This window comes from Rousettus aegyptiacus, unplaced genomic scaffold (genome assembly GCF_014176215.1).
Source record: "Rousettus aegyptiacus isolate mRouAeg1 unplaced genomic scaffold, mRouAeg1.p scaffold_m13_p_8, whole genome shotgun sequence".
Lineage (NCBI taxonomy): Eukaryota > Metazoa > Chordata > Mammalia > Chiroptera > Pteropodidae > Rousettus > Rousettus aegyptiacus.
The window spans coordinates 18,083,486-18,103,470 of NW_023416311.1; the positions used below are offsets into that span (position 1 = coordinate 18,083,486).

A 19,985-nucleotide genomic window follows, 5' to 3' on the forward strand; every position below is an offset into this window, starting at 1 on the left:
CCTTAATACTTTCCTGGGAAGGTTACCTAAAAGTGCGCTTTGTAGGTCTATAGATTTGCTTATTTTTTACTAATTTAAAAATTTTTTAAATAGACTTTTTAAAAGCCGGTTTAAGTTCACAGCAAAATTGAGGCAGACAACGGAGTTCTCATGTGCCCGCTGCTCCCCCTCAACTAACAAACAGCCCTTTAAAAAAAAAACACCTATTATTTTACAGAAGCTTTGGAGAATGGGAGAGGATACTGATACGCGTAAGTGCCTTGGTCTGTTAAAATAAGGTTCAACTGAAGAGTCGGGAAGGTACAAAGCAAAAACTACACTTCCCACGGGGCAGCGCGCACGTCACAGAGGAAGGACGGCGCACGCGCAGAGCGGGGTCCTCCGCGCCGCGACTCAGCTCATAGACGGGAAAAATCGTTGTTCTCGCCGTGCCGCGGATCTTCCGGCGCGAGCGCGTCACTAGCCGCAGACTTTGAAAAGCATTCGAGGGACACGCTTGTTCCCGCCGTCGCAATTTCCAGCGCGACGTGCTAGTTCTGCCCGTGGTTCGGTAGGCCGGGATGGGTCGCGAACTGGAACCCCGGCGGAATGGCGGGAGCGGAGGGCCAGGGTCCTCCTTCTGTGCGCCCATTTCTGGGCCTCGTAGAGGAGGCTCGCGAGGGGCGGTGCGCGCGCGCCCGGGTCCCCCCGGGGCGGGGCAGAGCTCAGACGCCTGGCCCGCGCTGGCCTTGGGGGTCAGCGCGTGCTCCCGTCGGGCCCGCGACAGTGCAAAGCTGCAGCGCGCGGATCGTGACCCCAAGGCTGGCCCGGATGGGATACTCAGCCCAGGTGCGAGCAGACGATGGCTGAGACTGGGCTCCGAACTCCAGCCGTTTTTACTATATGCTCAAGATATGCCTCTTAACAAAACTTCTCACTCAGTGTACCTCCAGTTACCTCCTCTCGTCTCTGCAGCCAAAGAGAGCTTCAGTGTTTATTCACTAGCACCTTTTCTCCTTCAGTCTTTCTTGAAGCCACTTCAGCCAGGCGTTGGCCCCCCACGGCTCCACTGAGATGTCTTTGTCAGAGCCACCAAGGATCAGTGTTAAGTTAGTTCTCGGCCCCGCATCAGTATTTTATGCAGCTGATCACCGCCGCTTCTTGAAACACCTTCATTTGGCTTGGGCAGCGTTCTCGTTCGTCCCTAGCCTCAGCTCTCTCAGGCCTTTCTGCTCGTTCTTGCCTCTTCCTTCAGTGGTTGTACTGCCCCAAGGTCTTATCTTCCTTCATCTCTTTTCTTCATTCAGTTCCTAGAAGTTACTCATTTCAGGGCTTTAAATATAGATACCATCTGTTGTGCTAACTCAAGTTTTTACCCTCAGCCCAGTGCCCTACCTTGAACTCCAGGTTCTTATATGTAGCTCTCACGTGACAACTCTTAAATGACTGAAATTATTAGTTTTGCCCTTCATCTTCCAGTTGCTCAGGCCAAACATCTTGGGTTATTTTTGGTGTCTTTTGCTTTTCCCCTCTCTGTCTCCAATCTATCAGCGCATAGTTATCCTTGAGGCTTTGAAGTTTCACTACTGAGTGTTTCATTGTAGATATTCTCTTTGGCACTTGCACCTTTCTGTCTGAGGATTTGTGTTTTCAGTTGTTTGTCATTCTCTGTCATTATTGAGATTTATTCATTTATCTATAGTGTGTCCTGTATGTCCCTTTTAGAGTGTTTATTTCATCAATGGGTAAGTATATGGAATTATTTGTTCAATGTCTGTATTCCTTTCTGGACTTAAGTTTCCTAAGAACAAGGTAGAAACTGTCTCTCACTGCCAAATATCCCTCATGCCTGGCACAGAGTAGGTGCTTGATAAATATTATTAAATAAATGAATCTATAAAAGGGAAGTACCTCTTTTCCATAAGTGGGAAGTAGACAATCCGTCTTAGAGTATGTTGATAGCATCTAGTTTTTTTCCCCTGGGGTAGGAGAGGAAAAGCTATTGAATAGCATAGCTTCAGAATTGTTGCTTTGTTTATAACTTGAAAGACTATTTTACAGGATTCAGTTCAGCATTCTGTTTTGAGGACTTAGTAGTTGCCAGGCCCTGTGCTAGTTGTTAGGCATGTAAAATGAATAAAACTGCATCCCATTCTTCTAAGGGCTCACCATTAGGCAGAAGAGACAAGTGAAACAATTAGTCTCTGTATATGTGGCTAGTGCAAGAATGAAAGTTTGTGTAAGGTGCTTTGGAAGTTTTGATTGCCCTTGGCATTAGGGCACATGAGAGGGGTCTGGGGCAGCCAGATCACTCTCCAGTCATTTCTGACTGTAAGCAGCTTTGTTCTTTTACCCCAGTATGCCATACAAATATGGCCATGTTCTCTGTGTGCCACGGTGTAGAAAGGTTGGCAAGTACTGCTGTAAAGTGTTAACTTGCTGCAATTTGATTTGGACCCTGAAAGGCGAATAAATTTGAGAGATCTAGAGGGGAAGAAGGGGAAGGATTAAAGGGCATTTCAGGCAAGTGTGACGGTTTGGGCAGGCACAACAGAAGCATGGAAGTCTGTTTGTTTGGGATGGGGGCACTGGAATTGTTCAGTGTGGGTATCGTAGGGTAGGATCAGTAGGTGAGGGCTGTTTGAGAGATGCTGTCCAGGATCTGAAGCAGTGCCTTGAAAGTGTTTTGTAAACCAGAGTGTCTGTTTTATAAATATCTGGGCCAACCATGAGGCACCCTGTTCTCAGTAGGTGGGTCCATTACAGTCTCTAGGTTTAGTGACCAACTTTCAGGCGCTGGAGGTGGAGACGTGTGGTAAGTCACAGGCCTTTTTTTCTGATTTCTAAGTTTGTACACAAAGATTCTTAACAAAGGTTTAAAAAATGAATCTCATTTAGGTTTTTGATGCATCACCTACATTGGAAAAAATTAATTTATGTCACTCAGGGATTCGTGGTCACTATATCCGTGGAATGGAAGGTAGCTTGGTGAACATGAACCAGTGGGAGTGGGATGTTGATGGTGCTAAGGGCTGTTCGAGCCCTTAAGGCTTAGGTTGTAGAGTCAGGCAAATCTGGATTTGAATCCCACCTCTGCTACTTGTTTCTTGCATGACCTTGATAGAGTCATTTATTTCTCCAAGAGTCAAGTTTCCACAGTGCTAAATGAATAGGACTTACTTTGCAGGATTGTTAAGAGGGTTAAATATGTAAAAGTGCCTAGCATGTGGTAGGTACTCAGTAAGGAATAGCTGTTGGTACTACCTTTATTTTTCTACCTGTTTTTTCAGATGCCACAGTAAATTACCATCTCATTGGTGATGCTTTCAGTGTACTCATAATAACGCACAAGTTGATTGGCAGTTTACAATAGACAGATGCCTCAACTTCCATGATCTCTTTTGCTATTGAATATGTGAAATTGTGACAAAATGTGGAATTGAAAGGAAGAACGTGGATTTTAGAGTTTTTAGTCTTGCAGTTCTAGCTCAACTACCTGTATTTCCTGAGTTACCTAGTTTGCATAACTTAACCTCTCTGAACTTCAGTTTCCCCAGCTATAAAGAGGGTGTGCTTGTAGGATTGCTATAAGGTTTAAATGACAATCACCTGTGTAAGCTCCAATACAGAAGCATGGTAGGTACTAGGAGAAAAAATTGTTATTTTCTTTTTAACTTAAAAAAAATCAATTAACGAATGTACATTCTTGATGGCTGGGTTGAGGGTATGAAATCTGAGTGTAAGGTTTTAGATGCCTTATGTCCCTTTAGGTCAGAACAAAGCTTGGATTATGTTAAGCCCTATGGGTTTAATTTTAGAGTGGTTTAAGTATAGGATGCTTGGATTTGTATGGGGCCTTGGCTTCTAGGATAGAGGCCAGAGTGCTCTTTTAGGCTAGGACTTTAGCAATTAATATATATGTTTTCACCCTGCAACTTTTTGTCCCTGAGAAATACTTCTTCGTACTCAAACTTCTTAGTTGCAGATAAGAGAAAAACTAACCCAAACACTAGCCTAAGCAGAAAAAGGTATTAACTCTAACTGAAGAGTTCTAGGTATATCAGCTTCAGGCATGGCTGTATCCAGGAGACTAAATTATGTCACTGGTATTTTCTACGTCTTTCATTTCTGCTTTCCTCCATGTTGGTTTCTCTATCAGGCAGGCAAAAGCCTCTGAGTTACAGGCTTCCAAGCTACCCTCTTAACCAGAAACTGAAAAGGATATCTCTTTGCAGATAGCTCCAGTAAAAGATCTAAAATTGATTTTGGCCAGACTTGAGTTTCATATTTCTTCCTGAAGCAGTCATGATGGTCAGGAAGAAAGTAACACTTTCACTAGTCCAGGCCATTTACCCATCCTTAGAACCAAGTTGAGGAACACTTTCCCAAAAGGAAATTGTAGCGCTGTTACCAAAATGGAGGAAGAGTGCTAGGCAAGACACTCAGAGGTTGCTTCAGCAGTGGTGGAGTAGTTCATGTCAGCCAGCCCTCTCACGAATAATGAATATATAAATGCATAAAATATTTTTTAAAAGCATTATCTAAGGGTACTGAAGAGCAACCAGAAGCAGGCAGTAACTGGACAGGAGCTGGAGCTGACACCCAGAACAATGTCAGCTTCCTATTTCTGAGTTTCCTATTTGCTTTTAATGCCTGTGGACATTATAACAAAGGCCCATCTTGAGAAGAAGACAGCCACAAAGGTGTTCAAATTCTCCATATAAAAGTAATTTTATCTGCTTGTCCATCAACTGATGATTCAATAAACAAATGAGATATATCCATACAATGGAATATTATTCAGCCATAAGAGGAATAAAGTGCTGATATATGTTTCAGATGGATGAACCTTGAAAACCTTAAGCTGAGTGAAAGAAGTCGGATGCAAAAGGCTACATATTATATAATGTGATGTGAACTGTCTAGTCTAAAATAGGCAAATCCATAGAGATGGAAAGTAGAATAATGGTTGTCAGTGGCTGAGAGGAAGAGAGAATGGGGAGTGACTGCTGATGAGTACAAGTTTCTTATTGGGGTGATAAAAATATTCTAAGATAGTGGTAATGGTTGCACAGACTTGTAAATTTACTAAAAAACCCACTGAACTGAACACTTTACAAGAGTGAATTATATGGTATATGAATTATTTCTCAATCAAGCTGTTATTTTTAAAAATCAGCCAAACTTCCGAACTAGACAAGCATGGGGCACACTTGGAAGCAGCTCAGCTAAAGCTAAAAGAGCTGTACAGGTTTCAGCCGATGCCTGCCACGGGGATCTCCTGGGAGTTTTGAGTTCAGCTGTGTCAAACTCAAGAATGTAACAGAATCCAGATTCTACAGTATATAGTTCACAATGTACAGGATATCGTCCAAAATTACTAGACACAAGAAACAGTAAAATATGAGTTATATTTGTGAGAAAAGGCAATCAAATGAGATCAACCCCAAGATGACTCAATGTTGTTATTAACTGACAAGAATTTTAAAGTGGTTATTAAAACTATACTCAGGTATGTAAGGAAAAATATGCTTATAATTTAAATAGAAACATGCTTATATTTCTCATAACAAGAAATCTCAGTGGAGAAATAGAAGCTATAAAATAGAAACAAATGCAAATTCTAGAACCAAAAAATTCATTACCTGAAATAAAGACTTCACTAGAAGGATTGAAGAGCAAATTGGAGTTACTAGATATTTATATGGATAAGAAAGACCTTTACCTTTCAGCAAACAGAATTAATCTGAGGTAAACTATAAACGTAAAAGCTAAAACTATAAAATTTCAAGGAGAAAACAGAAGAGTAGCTTAGGATCTGGGAACACAGCAATAACCATTAAAAAATTTGACAAGTTAAAGTTTAAAACTCTAGCAGAGTTTTAAAAGACACCATTAAGGTAAATAGGTAAGCCATAGACTAGGAGAAAGTATTTTCAAAATTCACATCTGACAAAGGACTTATATCCTGAATATGTAACTAATTACTAAAAATCAGTAATGAAAAGACAGGAGCTGGGGAAAAAATAGCATAGATTATAGATCTCTGTTCATCCCTCTGGCGACCAAATCAAATTGTGATGGAAACAAGGAGCAGCAGCAAGGAAAAATTGCCTTGAATCTTAATGAACAAGTCATACAACTAGGGGAAAATCCAAGAAAGCACCCTGCAATGGCAGAAGGTAAGACGGGGCAAGGACACGGCTGCCCAGTCTCGAGTGACTGAGTGAAAAGGAGGCTGCGGCAGTGACAGTCACCTCTTAAAGGGCCTGTGTTCGCGAGCAGACTTTGGCAGTGACAGACCTGCTGGCTCTGAGCACCAGTGCCGATTTGGCAGCACAGGGGCACTAGGGACTTACAGGGAGACATTGTCAGAGTAAAGCCCGAGGCTAGATTCTCTCTGTATGGAAGTGCTGGTGGTATCCATTGTTTCCTGTTGAGCCCTCCCTACTCCCAGTGCCCTGACACAGTGCTGCCTTAGCTGTGAAGTCATCAGACTGCTTAACATAGGTCGCTCCGCCCAGAGGATTCCCTAAAACCCCGCCTCCCCCAACTCACGGCCCCACCCAAGATACATCCAGGTATATCCTCAGTGAGTCAGGTGCTCCTGCTGAGCAGCGCCTGGATTCACATCGGAGGCAACTGGCCTCTGTTTCTGGTGTGGCCTTTTGAGGCAACTATAAGCACAGCATCTGTTCATTGCTTGCTGAATCTTAAGTGGCTCTGGAGGGGCAGAGGCTTGGGCTAAATTTGGCCTGTAGCTGAGCCCTTCTCAGGGCTGTGCCTCTGGGCACCTACTTCACATATCCACACTAATAAGACTGGGAAACTTAGGAGCTTTGTTTAGTACATAGAAACAGACACGAAAAGGCAGCCAAAATGGGAAGATAAAGAAGCAGAAACCATATGAAAGAACAGAACAGAGATCCAGGTATAATGGAGTCAAATAATCTAACAGATGTAGAGTTTAAAACACTGGTTATAAAGATGCTCAATGAACTTTTGGGAAGTGTAGATAAATTCAGTGAGAACGTCAACAAAGAGATAAAAAACATAAAAATGGAAGTGGAAATTATAAAAGGAAACCAATCTGAAATGAACAACACATTATCTGAGATGAGAAGTATATTAAGTGGGGTAAACAAGGAATAAACAAAGTGAATAAAGAAAAGGATCAAATGCCCTGTCTAGAGGATGGGAAAGCCAAGGACATGCAATCAGAATGATAAGAGATAAGATGCCAAGAATATAAAAATAATTTAAGGAGCATATGGGACATTTTAAGGGTCCAAATATCCATCTGATCGGTGTACCTGGAGAAAATCAAGATGTCGAACAGCTGTTTGAAGAAATAATGATGGAAAACTTCCCTAACCTGGTGAAAGAAATGGACATAAAACCCCAGGAAGCTCAGAGAATCCTAAAAACCAGGGATCCAAAGAAGCCCACACCAAGACACATAATTAAAATGCCAAATGTTAAATACAAAGAAAGAATATTAAAAGCAGCGAGAGAAAAACAGATAATTACTTATAAGGGAATACCCATAAGACTGGCAGCTGATTTCTCAAACTATGCAGGACAAAAAGGCTTGGCAAAAAATATTTGACATGATGAAGACCCAGGATCTACAACCAAGAATACTTTATTCAGCAAGCTATAATTTAGAGTTGAAGGACAGAAAAAGAGCTTCCCAGATAAAAATAAGCTAAAGGAATCTATCACCACCAAGCCAGTATTACAGGAAATGTTGGAGGGACTTCTTTAAGAAGAAAAAACATATCAAAAACAGGAATAAAGAATGGTAACAACTACATTCCTGTCAGTAAATACTTCAAATGGAAAAGAATTAAGTGCTCCAACCAAAAGATAGGATGGCTGAAAGGATAAGGAAACAAGACCCCTACATACAAAAAGGAAGGGGATGGAAAAAGATATTGCTTTGATGGACCTAGAAGGTATTTAAGTCAGACAGAGAAAGATACACACTATATGATTTCACTTATATGTGGAATTTAAGGAATAAAAAGAACAAACTAATCAAAAACAGACTCACAATTTGGTGACAAACAGAGGGGAGGGGAGTTTGGGGGCTGGGAGAATGGGGTGAGGAGTTAAAGAAGTACAAATTAGTAGCTGATGGATGGTCACGGGGATGGGGAGGAAGGGAGCATTTAGGAGGATCATTTTACAAACTATATAGATGTCTAACCAATGAACTGTATACTTGCAACTAATTAAAATAAATTTTAAAAAATAATGAAAAGACAATCTAATTAAAAGAAGACCTGAACAAATGAGCTCTTGAGAAAGTGCTCAACATTGTTACTCACCAGAGAAGTATCAGTTAAGACCACAATGAAATATCACTTCACACTGGCTAGGATGGCTAAAATTTAATTAATAAAATGACAACAGTTGGTAAGGATATAGAGCAACGGGAAATTCATACATTGTTGGTGGGGGTGGGAAATGGTACAACTACTCAGGAAAAGGGCCTGGTCTAGTAGTTTGTTATAAAATTAAATATACATCTCACACCTAACTATTTACCCAAGAAAGGTCAACATTTGCCCTAAAAAAGAATCACATATGACTGCTTAGAGCAGTTTTATTCATAACGATCCCAAACTGGACAGAGCCCAGGCACCATCAAAAGAAACTGGTGAAAAAACTAGTTTGTTTATACAATAGGATGCTACTTGGCAATAGAAAGGAACAAACTCCTGATACACTCAAGAACATAGTTGAATCTTAAACACATTTTGTGAAAGACTTTAGACACTAAAGAATTGGATGCTGGCATGATTACAAAGTCCTGGAATAGGAATAACTAATCTATAGTGAAAAATATCGAAACAGTGGCTCCCTCTGTGGGTAGAAATAAGTGGCATGGCCTTCTAAGTCAGTGGAAAGAAGAGAATGCTAGAAGCTGAAACGTTTAGAGCACTGAGCCTTGCCTCAAAATTGATATAAATGCCTAAAACCTGGTAGGAATTGCCTAGCCTCTTACTGTTTGAGAATAGTGGTAAGATCACCTGGGGAACTTGGACTCTGGGAGCAGGCAGCATGGGCTGGAAGCTTTCCTGCTCAAGCTGGAAGCTCTTTGGCCTTTCGGTCAGGTATGGTTCTAGGTCATGCGTGGTTTCAGTCCCTGATGACTCCTTCCCACTTGCTTTGCATCAACAGGCATGGTGTTCTCAGGGCAGAGAGCCTGAGAAAACCTCACCTCTTTTAGATTGTGTTTTCTGGGGAAATTTAAGTTCATAACTGAGTGGATCTAGAGATGGCAGTAGTTATACAATTGTAAAATAAGGTGGTTCTCCTAGGTAGGGCACTCACTACCCAGTAGATTGAGCGATCCTCCAGAACCCTGTCACTCATCTCAGCACCTTAAAATTATTTCATATTGGATAGGAATGAGGTGAGGTAAAAGCATTTTAAAAGTCACATGTCACTGTTTATGGGGAGCCCAATAATTGGTGTAGGGCCTGAGTGTCGGAGGGCTTAGGTCTTTTCAAAAACAGGGCCCTCCTCCACCCTTGCCTACTGGTTGCAGAGTTAGGCCCTGCCTTGTGTTAGGTCTCCTCCCCCTCCAGACCCCGTGAGTCAGCTTTTTCACTTTAGTTTGCTGAACGTTGCAACCTCAATCTCTTGTCTGTCTCTGCAGCCACCATTTGCGAAAGGTTTTAAGAGAGACATACTTCTTTTTCTTGTATATCCGTGGGATATCACTGGAGAAATACCCAAGAAATAAGGGGTAGGAGGTATTATACTTCTTGAATTGTTTGATTTGTTTGTTTGTTTGTTTACTGTGTGCATATATTATCTACTCTTGATTTTTGTTTTTTGTTTGTTTGTTTGTTTTCCTTAAGGAAAACAGGCCTTGTGTCCAACCACATGAGACAGACAGGCTGGTAGTGTGCTAATATGAGAGCCCAAACTAAGATAGTGGCAGGTGTGGTGGAAGAGAGGGGACTGTATTTCTGAGGCAAAATCAATATAATTTGGATGGACATTGATTACGGAGGTGACAGGGTTGGAGATGAGCAAGGAGAAATCAGTGCCTCCAGGATTTCTAGTTTAGGAAGCTGGCTGGACAGTGGTGGACACCATTAACCCGCATCCAGAGGGCAGAGCAGTGCAGGAAAGGCAGCGTGCAGTGTGTGACGGGCCTCTTAGTAGAACATTCAGGTGGCAGCTGAGTTGGGGTCCCTGAAGAGAGGACAGTGCTGGTATTGATTTGGAAGTTTCAGAATATGGGGCCTTGAAGCCAATGAGAGGGCTCAAGAGAATGAGAAGACCCCAGGGTGATCTTCCACAGGGGTGGAGGAAGAGGGCAGCCGGAAGACCATACAGGGTGGCTAGAGAAATAGGGGAGGTTGGAGGCCTAGAAACCCACAGAGCAGAGCTTTGGGGAGCAGCGTGTTGTCAGGCATTCAGTGTGGTGGAAAGTTCCAGGAGCACAGATCCCTGGGGACTAGGGAGAGCTAGGCTTCCATGAGTTGAGGAGTGAATGGAAATAGAAGGAAGGATAATGGGTACTGTGTGCCAGGTCTCTGCCTGGTACGGAGAATAAAGTGATCCCCACCCTCAGAGACTGGATAAGCTAGAGAAGGAGACAAATACACACCGAGAAAATTTTAATATTATTTGGTAGGCACAGTAATGGAGAGATGGCATTGGCTATTATGGGAGCACTGAGAAAGGTAACAACCTAGACTAGGAGACTGGGGATTTCTGTTGGTGATTAGTGGAGGAGATGACTTGGTAGTAAGCTAGGTCTGAGAGAATAAGAAGTTAAATCAGACAGAGGATTATGGGTGATCTGGTTGTGAGAGGGACATCCCAGATAGAGGGAATAGCTTGAACATAGGTATGGAGAGAAGAAATTACATGGCATGTGGTTAAAAGCAGAACAGTTCAGTATTGCTGGAAGGTAGAATGCGAGGCAAACAGTGATGAGAGTCGGGCATAGAGACCTGTGTCCTATGTTAAGGGCCTGACCTGGAGGCAGGGAGTTGAAAGCTTTTGGTCAGGGAACGGTATGACCACACTTGTCTTACAGATGGATGGTTCTGGGCTGTGTAGAGAGTGGATTTGATGGAGATGAGAATGCAAGGAGTAAGACCACTTAGGAGGCTGCTGCATAATTTACAGGGAGACCGACCTGATATAGCCTGAAACAGTGACGGATAAAAAGGGGAGTAGACAGAGTCCTGAAGTATTGGAGTGACAACCCAACCAAAGTGGTGATTAATTGGACATGGAGATTGAGGGAGAGGCCGAGTTGAAAATAACTCAGTTTCCAGCATAGGTGGCTGAATGGGTTAGGTAACATATCAGAGGAGAACCATGTTCCCATGTAGGTGTTTTGGGGGTGTGTTGGTTAGAGAGGTGATGAGTTTGCTTTTGGAGTTATTGATTTTTTTTTCTAACAGTTTGAGATATAATTCACATACCATACAATTCACCCACTTAAAATTTACAATTCATTGTGGGATTTTTTTAGTATATTCACAGTGTTTGTGACCATTATAATCTAATTTTGAATATTTTCTGGGCACTTTAATTTTTAAAAATGGTTTTCATTATGGAAAAATTTTAACCTACAAAAGTAAAGTCATAAGGAATGTCTATGTCGGGTATAGTGATTTGGGTCGTCTCTGGTGGAGATGCCTAGCCAACATAAGAATATGATTCTTAATCTTGGGGAAGCCATCTGGGCTGGAGGTAGATTTGGAAGTCAGTACCATGTGCTTCATAGCCGACGATGTGGTATCCTGCAGGAGCCAGGGGAAATGACTACACTTAAAAAAGAAGTTTGGCACAGTGGATGTGGGTAATTCAAAATGAACTAAACTTTGGTGATGGGGGGAGGGCAGAAGAGAGGCGGAGTATGAAGTAGGAAAGTAGTAGAAAGTATAAAGAGCCTTTCAAATCCCTGAGGAATACCAGCATTTAGAGGACAGGTGGGAGAGGGGCCAGCCCAGTAGGCTGAGGAGGAACCGGAGGGAGGTGGAGGTGAACCACAATCACACACCCCTCAGGAGGGAGGTCCTGAAGTCAGACGAGGAGGGAGGGGGCCCCTGTGTCAAGATGTTGACAAGTCAGGCCGGATGAAGCAGGAAAGGATCTGATGCTTTGACCTGTTGGGTTTATTTGTTCTCTTGAGAGTGTTTTCACTGGACTGGTAAAGACAGAAGGTGGATTGAAGTAGATTGAAAAGTAAAATGGGGTTGAGAACATAGAGGGACATCGTTAGACAGCTTCGGAATTTTTGCTGTGAAGAACAGAGCTGGATGGGGAGCTGGAAGCAAGTATGGGGTTTGGAAGCTCTTTTTTTTTTTTTTTTTTTTAAGGTGGGCTCTCCTAAAATATGCTTGTTTGCTCATAAAACATTGGAAAGGAGTGTCAGACAGCCCAAGAGGAGATGAGTTCAGAGCACAGATGAGGGGTTGGTTTTCAGTAAGTAGAGGGACAGTTCTTCCCTCTGTAGGGGAAGGCAGGGGTGACAGGTGATGCTGTGCATAGTTCCTCTTTTGTTGGTGGGAATGAAGTCTCTGGCTTCTTTTCTGAGCAAAGTAGGAACTTCGGACGTCAGCTAGGGGGGCCCAGGTCTGAGGGCAGTAGCAAAGATATTGAGGAAAGAGGTTTTAGGTAGGATCATCAGGGCACAATAACTGGATTATCCTGGCTACATAGACTGGTGCCTGCTGTCACTGTTTGTGATGGCAAAATAAAAAGTAAAACCCACTTGTTGAGTTATGGGGCTTCCCCAATTTGAATGTGCACAGGTGTGGACATGTAGAAAGCAGGTGATTCCAACTGAGACTCCTGCTTTATTTAACAGGAGAGAACAGCCTTCTTCCAGGCTAATCCATCCCTTCCCAGGACTTCCCACTGAACTCCCATCTTCAGTCCATAACTCCAGCGTTTACTGTTGTTTGTGGGGCTCTTTCCTGCTCATCTTTTCTCACTCAGCAGATAATTCCCCAAGACTTCAGCCATGACCTTATGCTGATTGTTCTCAGATTTGTCCACATCCAGGCACTGATTTAAACTCTAGCTCCATTATTTTGTGTGGTTCTAGCTAATGCAACTAGACTTTTAAAAGTCTAGGTTTCCTTCTTTATATTAAAATGCATTATATAAAGCTGTGATGGTAAAAATAGTATAGCATTGTTGCGGAGCCGGTTAGGAAGAAGAGTCGGAGTCTGCAAATGCATTAACTAACATGGATAAGGGAGAGGGGATGAATGGCAATGCTGGCCTCCCCAGCCCTGTCTCCATGGCTTTATATTCTCTCTCACACAAAGCTGGCTTTTGTTATTATTATCTGTTACTATCAGATTAGTAATTACAGATTACAGTCAACTCCCAAATTCAGCCTCAAGGCCACCGCTGTGTTATCAGCTACTCCCTCTACTTATCCTTGTGCCTAGAGCAAGATGTCAATGTGACCTTGTTGCTCCAAGCACCAGGCATAGCACTTATAAGCATAGCACTTATAAAAAAAAAGACCAATGACAAGCAATAAGAGAAAAGTAGATAAATTAGATTTCATAAAAATTAAAAATATGTGCTTCAAAGGACAGTTCAGTAACCAAAAAAACACCCAACCCAATAAAAATGGACAAAGGGCAGTTCTCTGAAGAAGATAAACAAATGGCCAATAAACACAGGAAAGCTGTTCCATGTCATTAGCCATCATGGAATTGCAAATCAAAACCACTGGTTACTATTTCACACCCACAAGGGTGCCTGTAATCAGAAAGACTGATGTTGACACATGTTGGTACAAATGCAGAGATGCAGGAACCCTCATAAGTTGGTGGTGGGAATGTAAAATGGAAACAGCCTGGCAGTTTCTCAGAAGGCCAGAGTTACCATGTGATCCAGCAATTCCACTCCTGGGTATCTACCCAGAAAATGAAATACATGTCCACACAAAAACTTGTACAAGAGTGTTCATAGCAGCCTTATTTGTAATCACCAAAAAATAAACACAACCCAAATGTCCATTAGTTGATGAATTGATATACAAAATGTGGTTTATACACACAGTGGGATAGTATTCAATAACCAAAATAAATAAAGTATAAGCTAGGCAAATCTATAGAGACAGAAAGTAGATTAGTTTTGCCTAGGGCTGGAGGGGATGGGGAAGTACATCTGTTTAAAATGTACAATTTATTGGTTTTTAGTATATTCAGAGTTATGCAGCCATCACCACAATCCATTTTAAAACATTTCATCACCTAGCCAGAAAAACCACATACTCATTAACGGTCACTCCCCTTTCTCCCTCAGCCACCCCCAACCCCTAGCTTTCTATGGATTTGCCCATTCTAGATATTTAATAGAAATGTAGTCATACAACATGGGGTCCTTTGTGCCTTGCATCTTCACTCAGCGTAATGTTTTCAAGGTTCATGCATGTTGTATGTATCCTGTGTTAGCACTTCACTCCTTTTTATTGTCGGGTAATATACTCCATTGTATGGATAATACCACAATTTATCCATTCCTACTATTTCTCCACATCCTCACAAACACTTGTGTCTCTTTTTGATATAGCCATCCTAATGAATGCGAAATAGTATCTCCTTGCAGTTTTGATTTGCATTTCCTTAATGGCTAGTGATATTGAGCATCTTGTCATGTGCTTGTTGGCCATTTGTATATTTTCTTTGGACAACTTTTTCAAATCATTTTTGTATCTGGTCTGTGGTAGGGGTCTGAATTCATTCTTTTACATGTGGATGTCCAGTTGTCTCAGCACCATTTATCAAAAAGACTATTTTTTCTCATTAAGTTGTCTTGGGTTCATTTCTGGTCTCTGGATTCTGTTCCATTGATCTTTATGTCTATGCTTATGCCAGTACCACAGCGTTTTGATTACTGTAACTTTGTAGCACATTTTATAATCAGGAAAACTTTGTTTTTCATTTTCTGCAAAGAAGCCAGCTAAGATTTTGATAGAGATTGCGCTGAAATTACAAATCAGTTTGGGGAATATTGCCATCTTAACAATATTAAGTCTTCTTAACCATGAACATGAACTGTCTTTCCATTTATTTAGGTCTTAATTTCTTTTAACAATGTTTTGTAATTTTCAGAGTAAAAATTGGGTACTTCTCTGCTTAAATTCATTTTATTCTTTTCAATGCTATTGTAATAAAAGTATTTTATTGTTTTTGATGCTATTATAAATGAAGTTGTTTCTTAATTTGTTTTTGGATTGTTCATTACAAGTGTATAGAAATGCAATCGATTTTGGTCTATTGTTCTTATGTCCTCTAACCTTTTTATTAGTTCTAATAGTTGTTTAGTGGATTTAGTGGATTGGGATTTTCTATCACAAGGTCATGTCGTCTGCGCATAGATATAGTTTTACTTCTTCCCTTCCAATCTGGATTCTCTTATTTCATTTTGTTGCCTATCTGTCCTAGCTAGAACTTCCAGAATAGTGTTGACCTGCTCCAGATCTGGAGGGAGGGGGAAGCTTTCAGTGTTTTACCGTTAAGTATGATGTTAGCTGTGGGTTTTCACAGATGCCCATTATCAAGTTGGGGAAGTTCCCCTCTGAGCCTAGTTTGGCTATTACTTTTTTAATAAATAGAAGCAGAGATTTTAAGAGAGTATGCATATTTAAATACATGGGGTTCACAGTTTATTAGTGGAAGGAGTTTATTCAGTGCGAATCTGATCTCTATGGATATAGAGATGTGTTAATTGAACCTTTCTGAGAAGGTAATGTACCACCCTAAAAATTTTTCTCATATTTTTCCAGTCTACCTTTGTCTTTAGTCATGTCATTTTTGTGCCTAGTTATAATAACATTTTTTATTGCCTGTTATTGTCTTTTCTTCTTTTCTTAATTACATTTTATTGCATTTTATTTTCATCAGAATACACTCGACACTCTTTAAGTCAGATTTTTTAAAAAATAATTTCTCTTCCTCTACAGTAGGGTAGTAACAGTGCTTTATGACTTGGAAAGTGTCTTCATATACAATCTTATCTGAATTCTTTTTTTTACAGATTTAAAAAGATGGAGACCAGAATGTTTAAATCATTTGTCAGGATCGTAGCTGGGTCTAAGGCATGCTGCTTTTGGAAGTTATTAAATAAGTCCTCCTTGACTTGGCTAAATGTGTTAAATACAAACATAGCATTGGATTGTGGTAGAATCTAAGACAACTTGCCACTGTATTAGTTTCCTAGGGCTGCTGCAGCATATTACCAAAAACTGGGTGGTTTAAAACAACAACTGTATTATCTCACAGTTCTGAAGGCTAGAATTCCAAAATCAAGAGGTTGGCTTAGTCCCCAAATCGAGAATGGGTTCCTTCTTGAGTATTCAGGAGAATGTGTTCCATGCCTCTCTCCCAGCTTCTAGTGATGGCTGGCAATCCTTGGCATTTCTTGGCTTGTAGCTGCCTAACTCCAATCTCTGCCCCTGTCACTTGGCCGTCTTCCCTGTGCGTGTGTGTCTCTCCACCTGGCATTCTCCTCTCTGTGTGCCTAGCTCTGTGTCTCTTCTCTTTTCATAAGGACACGTCACATTGGATTAAGGGCCTACCCTACTCTGGTATGACCTGATCTTAATGTACATCTTAATTATGTCTGCAAAGACCCTATTGTCAAGTATGGACACATTCACAGGTTCCAGGGGTTAGGACTTCAACATTTCTTTTAGGAGGATGCAGTTTAACTCACAACAGCAATTAATGAGGTTCTCTTTTGTTACCCCTCTGCCCCAGGTACCCCATGTACCATGGCCCTGGTGTCTGCTGATTCCCGCATTGCAGAACTTCTCACAGAGCTCCATCAGCTAATCAAACAAACGCAGGTAAAAGACCACAGCACCCCACTCCTAGAGAGGAACATGGGCTGAGGTACTGAGGTGTGGAGGCATGGGTGGGGGTCGTATTTAGAGAGATTGGACCTACAGGGACCAAGGTGATGTCATGAAGGTGAAAGGAGGAGGGGAGCGTTGGGCATGGCCCCCATTCCTGTTGGATTACCTGTCATGTGCAGGATCTAATGATTCTTTTTGTTTAATAACAGCCATGTCGAGATGTAAATCACACACCACATAATTCATCCATTTAAAGGGCACAATGCAGGGGTTTTCAGTGCAGTCAGAGAGCTGTGCAAAAATCATCATCAGTTTCAGAGTGTATCTCATTGCTTGACAAAAGTGCCCTGTACCCAACTGCAGTCATTCCTTTTTCCTTCCACCTCCTCTCCCCAGGTAAACAAAGACACTCTTATCAGGCAAGATAGTCTAAGGGTTTAGACATTATCTCAAAAGCTGGTCAAGGGCCAAACCTTTTTTGGCATGTGCAGTGTTTGAAAACCCAGGCTTGTGTTATATGAAGGAGAGAAGGTTAGCACTCCCCTTGACAAGGATGGAAGAGGCCCTCGGATCTGACAAGGTATATGCGGTTAAGGCATTACCACCTACTTTGTGGTATCTAACCATTTAAAAAAAAAAAAAGAGAAAACCCAGGCCTGCTGAGTTAATCTTTTACTGCACAAGCTACTCTTCTTCGTGTTTCTCTTACAGAAAAATGGTCGTATTTGAACATCTACTTTTAGTAAGGCATTTATATTACAGATACAGAAATAGTGTCAGTATGAATATACGTAACATTTAGAGGAGCCATGGGTAGGGATAGACTTAAAGAAACAACTAATCTGCACTATAGAGCCGTTACGTACATTTTCTTATTGTTGTACTAATTTGATTTCTCATTTTCCCCCTTCATCTGCCACTATTTGTACCTTATGATAAACTTGTGTAGAACTATTTAGGATAGGAATTAGCTGATGGTTAGCCAAATCCAGCTCTTTCTCAGACCACTCATTTTTCATGAGTATTACATTCTGAGAAGGCTTTGACTCAGTCTCCCAATGCATTTGGTCATCAATATCAGTGTTGTCACATGACTTATAAGGTGGTTGAAGCTTACTGACAGTGGCAGGTGTTACATGATATTTAAGTATGGGCATGGTAAAATTTCGTTTCGTTATAGAACAGATCAGTAAGAATTGCAGAGCTATTTGTTATGTCTTCCCAACAGAATTGGCCCTGCCCATTTACCAGGTATTTTGAACAGGCTTTATTATAGTTAGCCATAATTCAATTATTTCTGGGTTCCAAGGCAGCTGGGGATAAAGCCAGTCACCCTGTCCCAGCTCACTGGCTTGTACTGAGACTAGTTTCCATTGTGAGCTTTCACACAGCAGGGATCGCCCCCTGCTGTGGGGAGGACAGGTGGTATTCAGAGTAAGTCCTATCTCTGCTAACTGTACTTCAGGGTATGTCTTATTTTGACCAGTTCTTGGGTCAAGAGTAGTCATGGTGCATTGATGTAGTAAGTAATAAGTGCCCCTAAAGAGCTTCCATAGGTTTGGAGGTCCATAAGATTCTCATAGGTGAACCCTTGGGGTTTAGCAGATTTGGAGAGCCACTGCCCCAAGGCTACTTTAGCCTGCATGTGTCAGGGTGCGAGCCCCTTCCCAGCACAGACGGGTCCTAGTGTCATCCAGCATTGTCGTTGGGCTGGCCTGAGCCACTTCACTAAAGCTTCACCATCTTTCCAGGCTGACACCCATCCCTTGCCTGCCTCCTGTAAAAGAACTCACTTCCGTTTGTTTATTCTAGTTGACATATCTTTTCCCCTTGAATGCTGCTTCTCATTAAAAATGAATTCAGCTTGTCCCACCCTTTTCGGTCTGGGGGCTGATGTTGCCTACTGTGCCATGCATTTTGTTTGCCTCTGTACTAATGGCCTGGGTGCAGCTAGGGTATGTATTTTGTACCCAGAAATGTTGGGTCCCCCATAGTAAGTTACACCTGGATGTAATTTCGCCTGAGTGGATCATGCAGCCTTTCAGAACCTTCCTCATCTCAGGGCGGGGCTATTCTCCAGGGAATGTGGGCCCACCATGTGATCCCTGCTGCTTCAGTCCTATCAGAAACTCATTTTTTTCCCTATTATTTTTAGAGGCTTTTCATTCATAAAAACACGGTTGATACGTATTTGTGCATAGCACAGGGTGGCACATCAGGCATGTGCTGCTATACCCAGGGACCTTTGTAAGCATTTCATCATCCAGGTTTATAGTGGCACAGTTATCAGTCTGCAGAAAGCCATGTACCACACTGTCCAGTTGCCCAAGATGGAACGGTTCCCAGAAAATCCTTCCCAAGTGATATCCTTTGTACTGGAATGTAACCTGAAAGCTAAGGGTCAAAGCATACTGGCACACATATTGCGAAGTGAAAGAACCCAGTCTGAATGGTTATGTACCGCTATGATTCCGACTATATTATATCCTGGAAAGAGTGAAAAGGTAAGTGATTGCAGAGGTTCAAAAGGAGGGAGGGATGACTAATGGGAGCATAGAGGATTTTTAGGGAGGTGAAACTATTCTGTATGATACTATATGCATTTGTCAAAACCCATAGAGTGTACAACACAGAGAGTGAATGTTAATGTGATCTATGGAGTTTAGTTAATAATTATCAGTACTGGTTCATTAATTGTAACAAATGTACCACACTAATGTCAGATGTTAAATAAGGAGAAACTGTTAGGGAAAGCAAGTACATGAGAACTCTATCTACTATATGCTCGATTTTTCTGTAAACCTAAAACTGCTCTAAAAATGGTTTATTGATAAAAATGTAAAGCCAAAGAAATAGAAGATAATGAACACATTGCTAGGATTCCATTCTGTCATCAGCAGTTAGTTCAGTTTATCATCATTCCATAAAGCTAAAACGCCTCTCAGAGGGATGCCCCTGAGGTTCGCATGCTTCCATCTGACTCCACCAGGTCTAAAAGCAGGGTGGTCTTGGCAAATATATGGCTTCACCCTTTTGGGCATCTGGTACAACTGAGTTAAGAGCTAATATTACTCTTTTGCTCTGAGCCTCTTGAGATATTAATACTGAACTTGCCACATCGCATAACCCATTCTTCCTT

At 41.7% G+C, this 19,985-nt stretch overlaps 1 protein-coding gene and 1 pseudogene across 3 annotated transcripts in view; both read left to right on the forward strand.

Moving 5' to 3' along the window:
* Positions 1-370: 370 nt before the first annotated feature.
* The window catches only part of SGF29 (SAGA complex associated factor 29), a 29,871-nt gene continuing 10,256 nt past the window's right edge, over positions 371-19,985 (forward strand). The window contains exons 1-2 of one of the 3 annotated variants that reach the window (XM_016155016.2): positions 371-550; positions 16,749-16,837. In XM_016155016.2, the coding sequence (XP_016010502.1) occupies positions 16,763-16,837 (75 nt within the window). In that variant the 5' untranslated portion in view covers positions 371-550; positions 16,749-16,762. Of the gene's footprint in view, positions 551-582; positions 829-8,205; positions 9,747-16,748; positions 16,838-19,985 lie in introns of those variants that run through there. The other 2 variants (XM_016155015.2, XM_016155017.2) reach the window with 2 other exon arrangements.
* On the forward strand, positions 17,357-17,475 carry LOC118607199 (annotated as a pseudogene).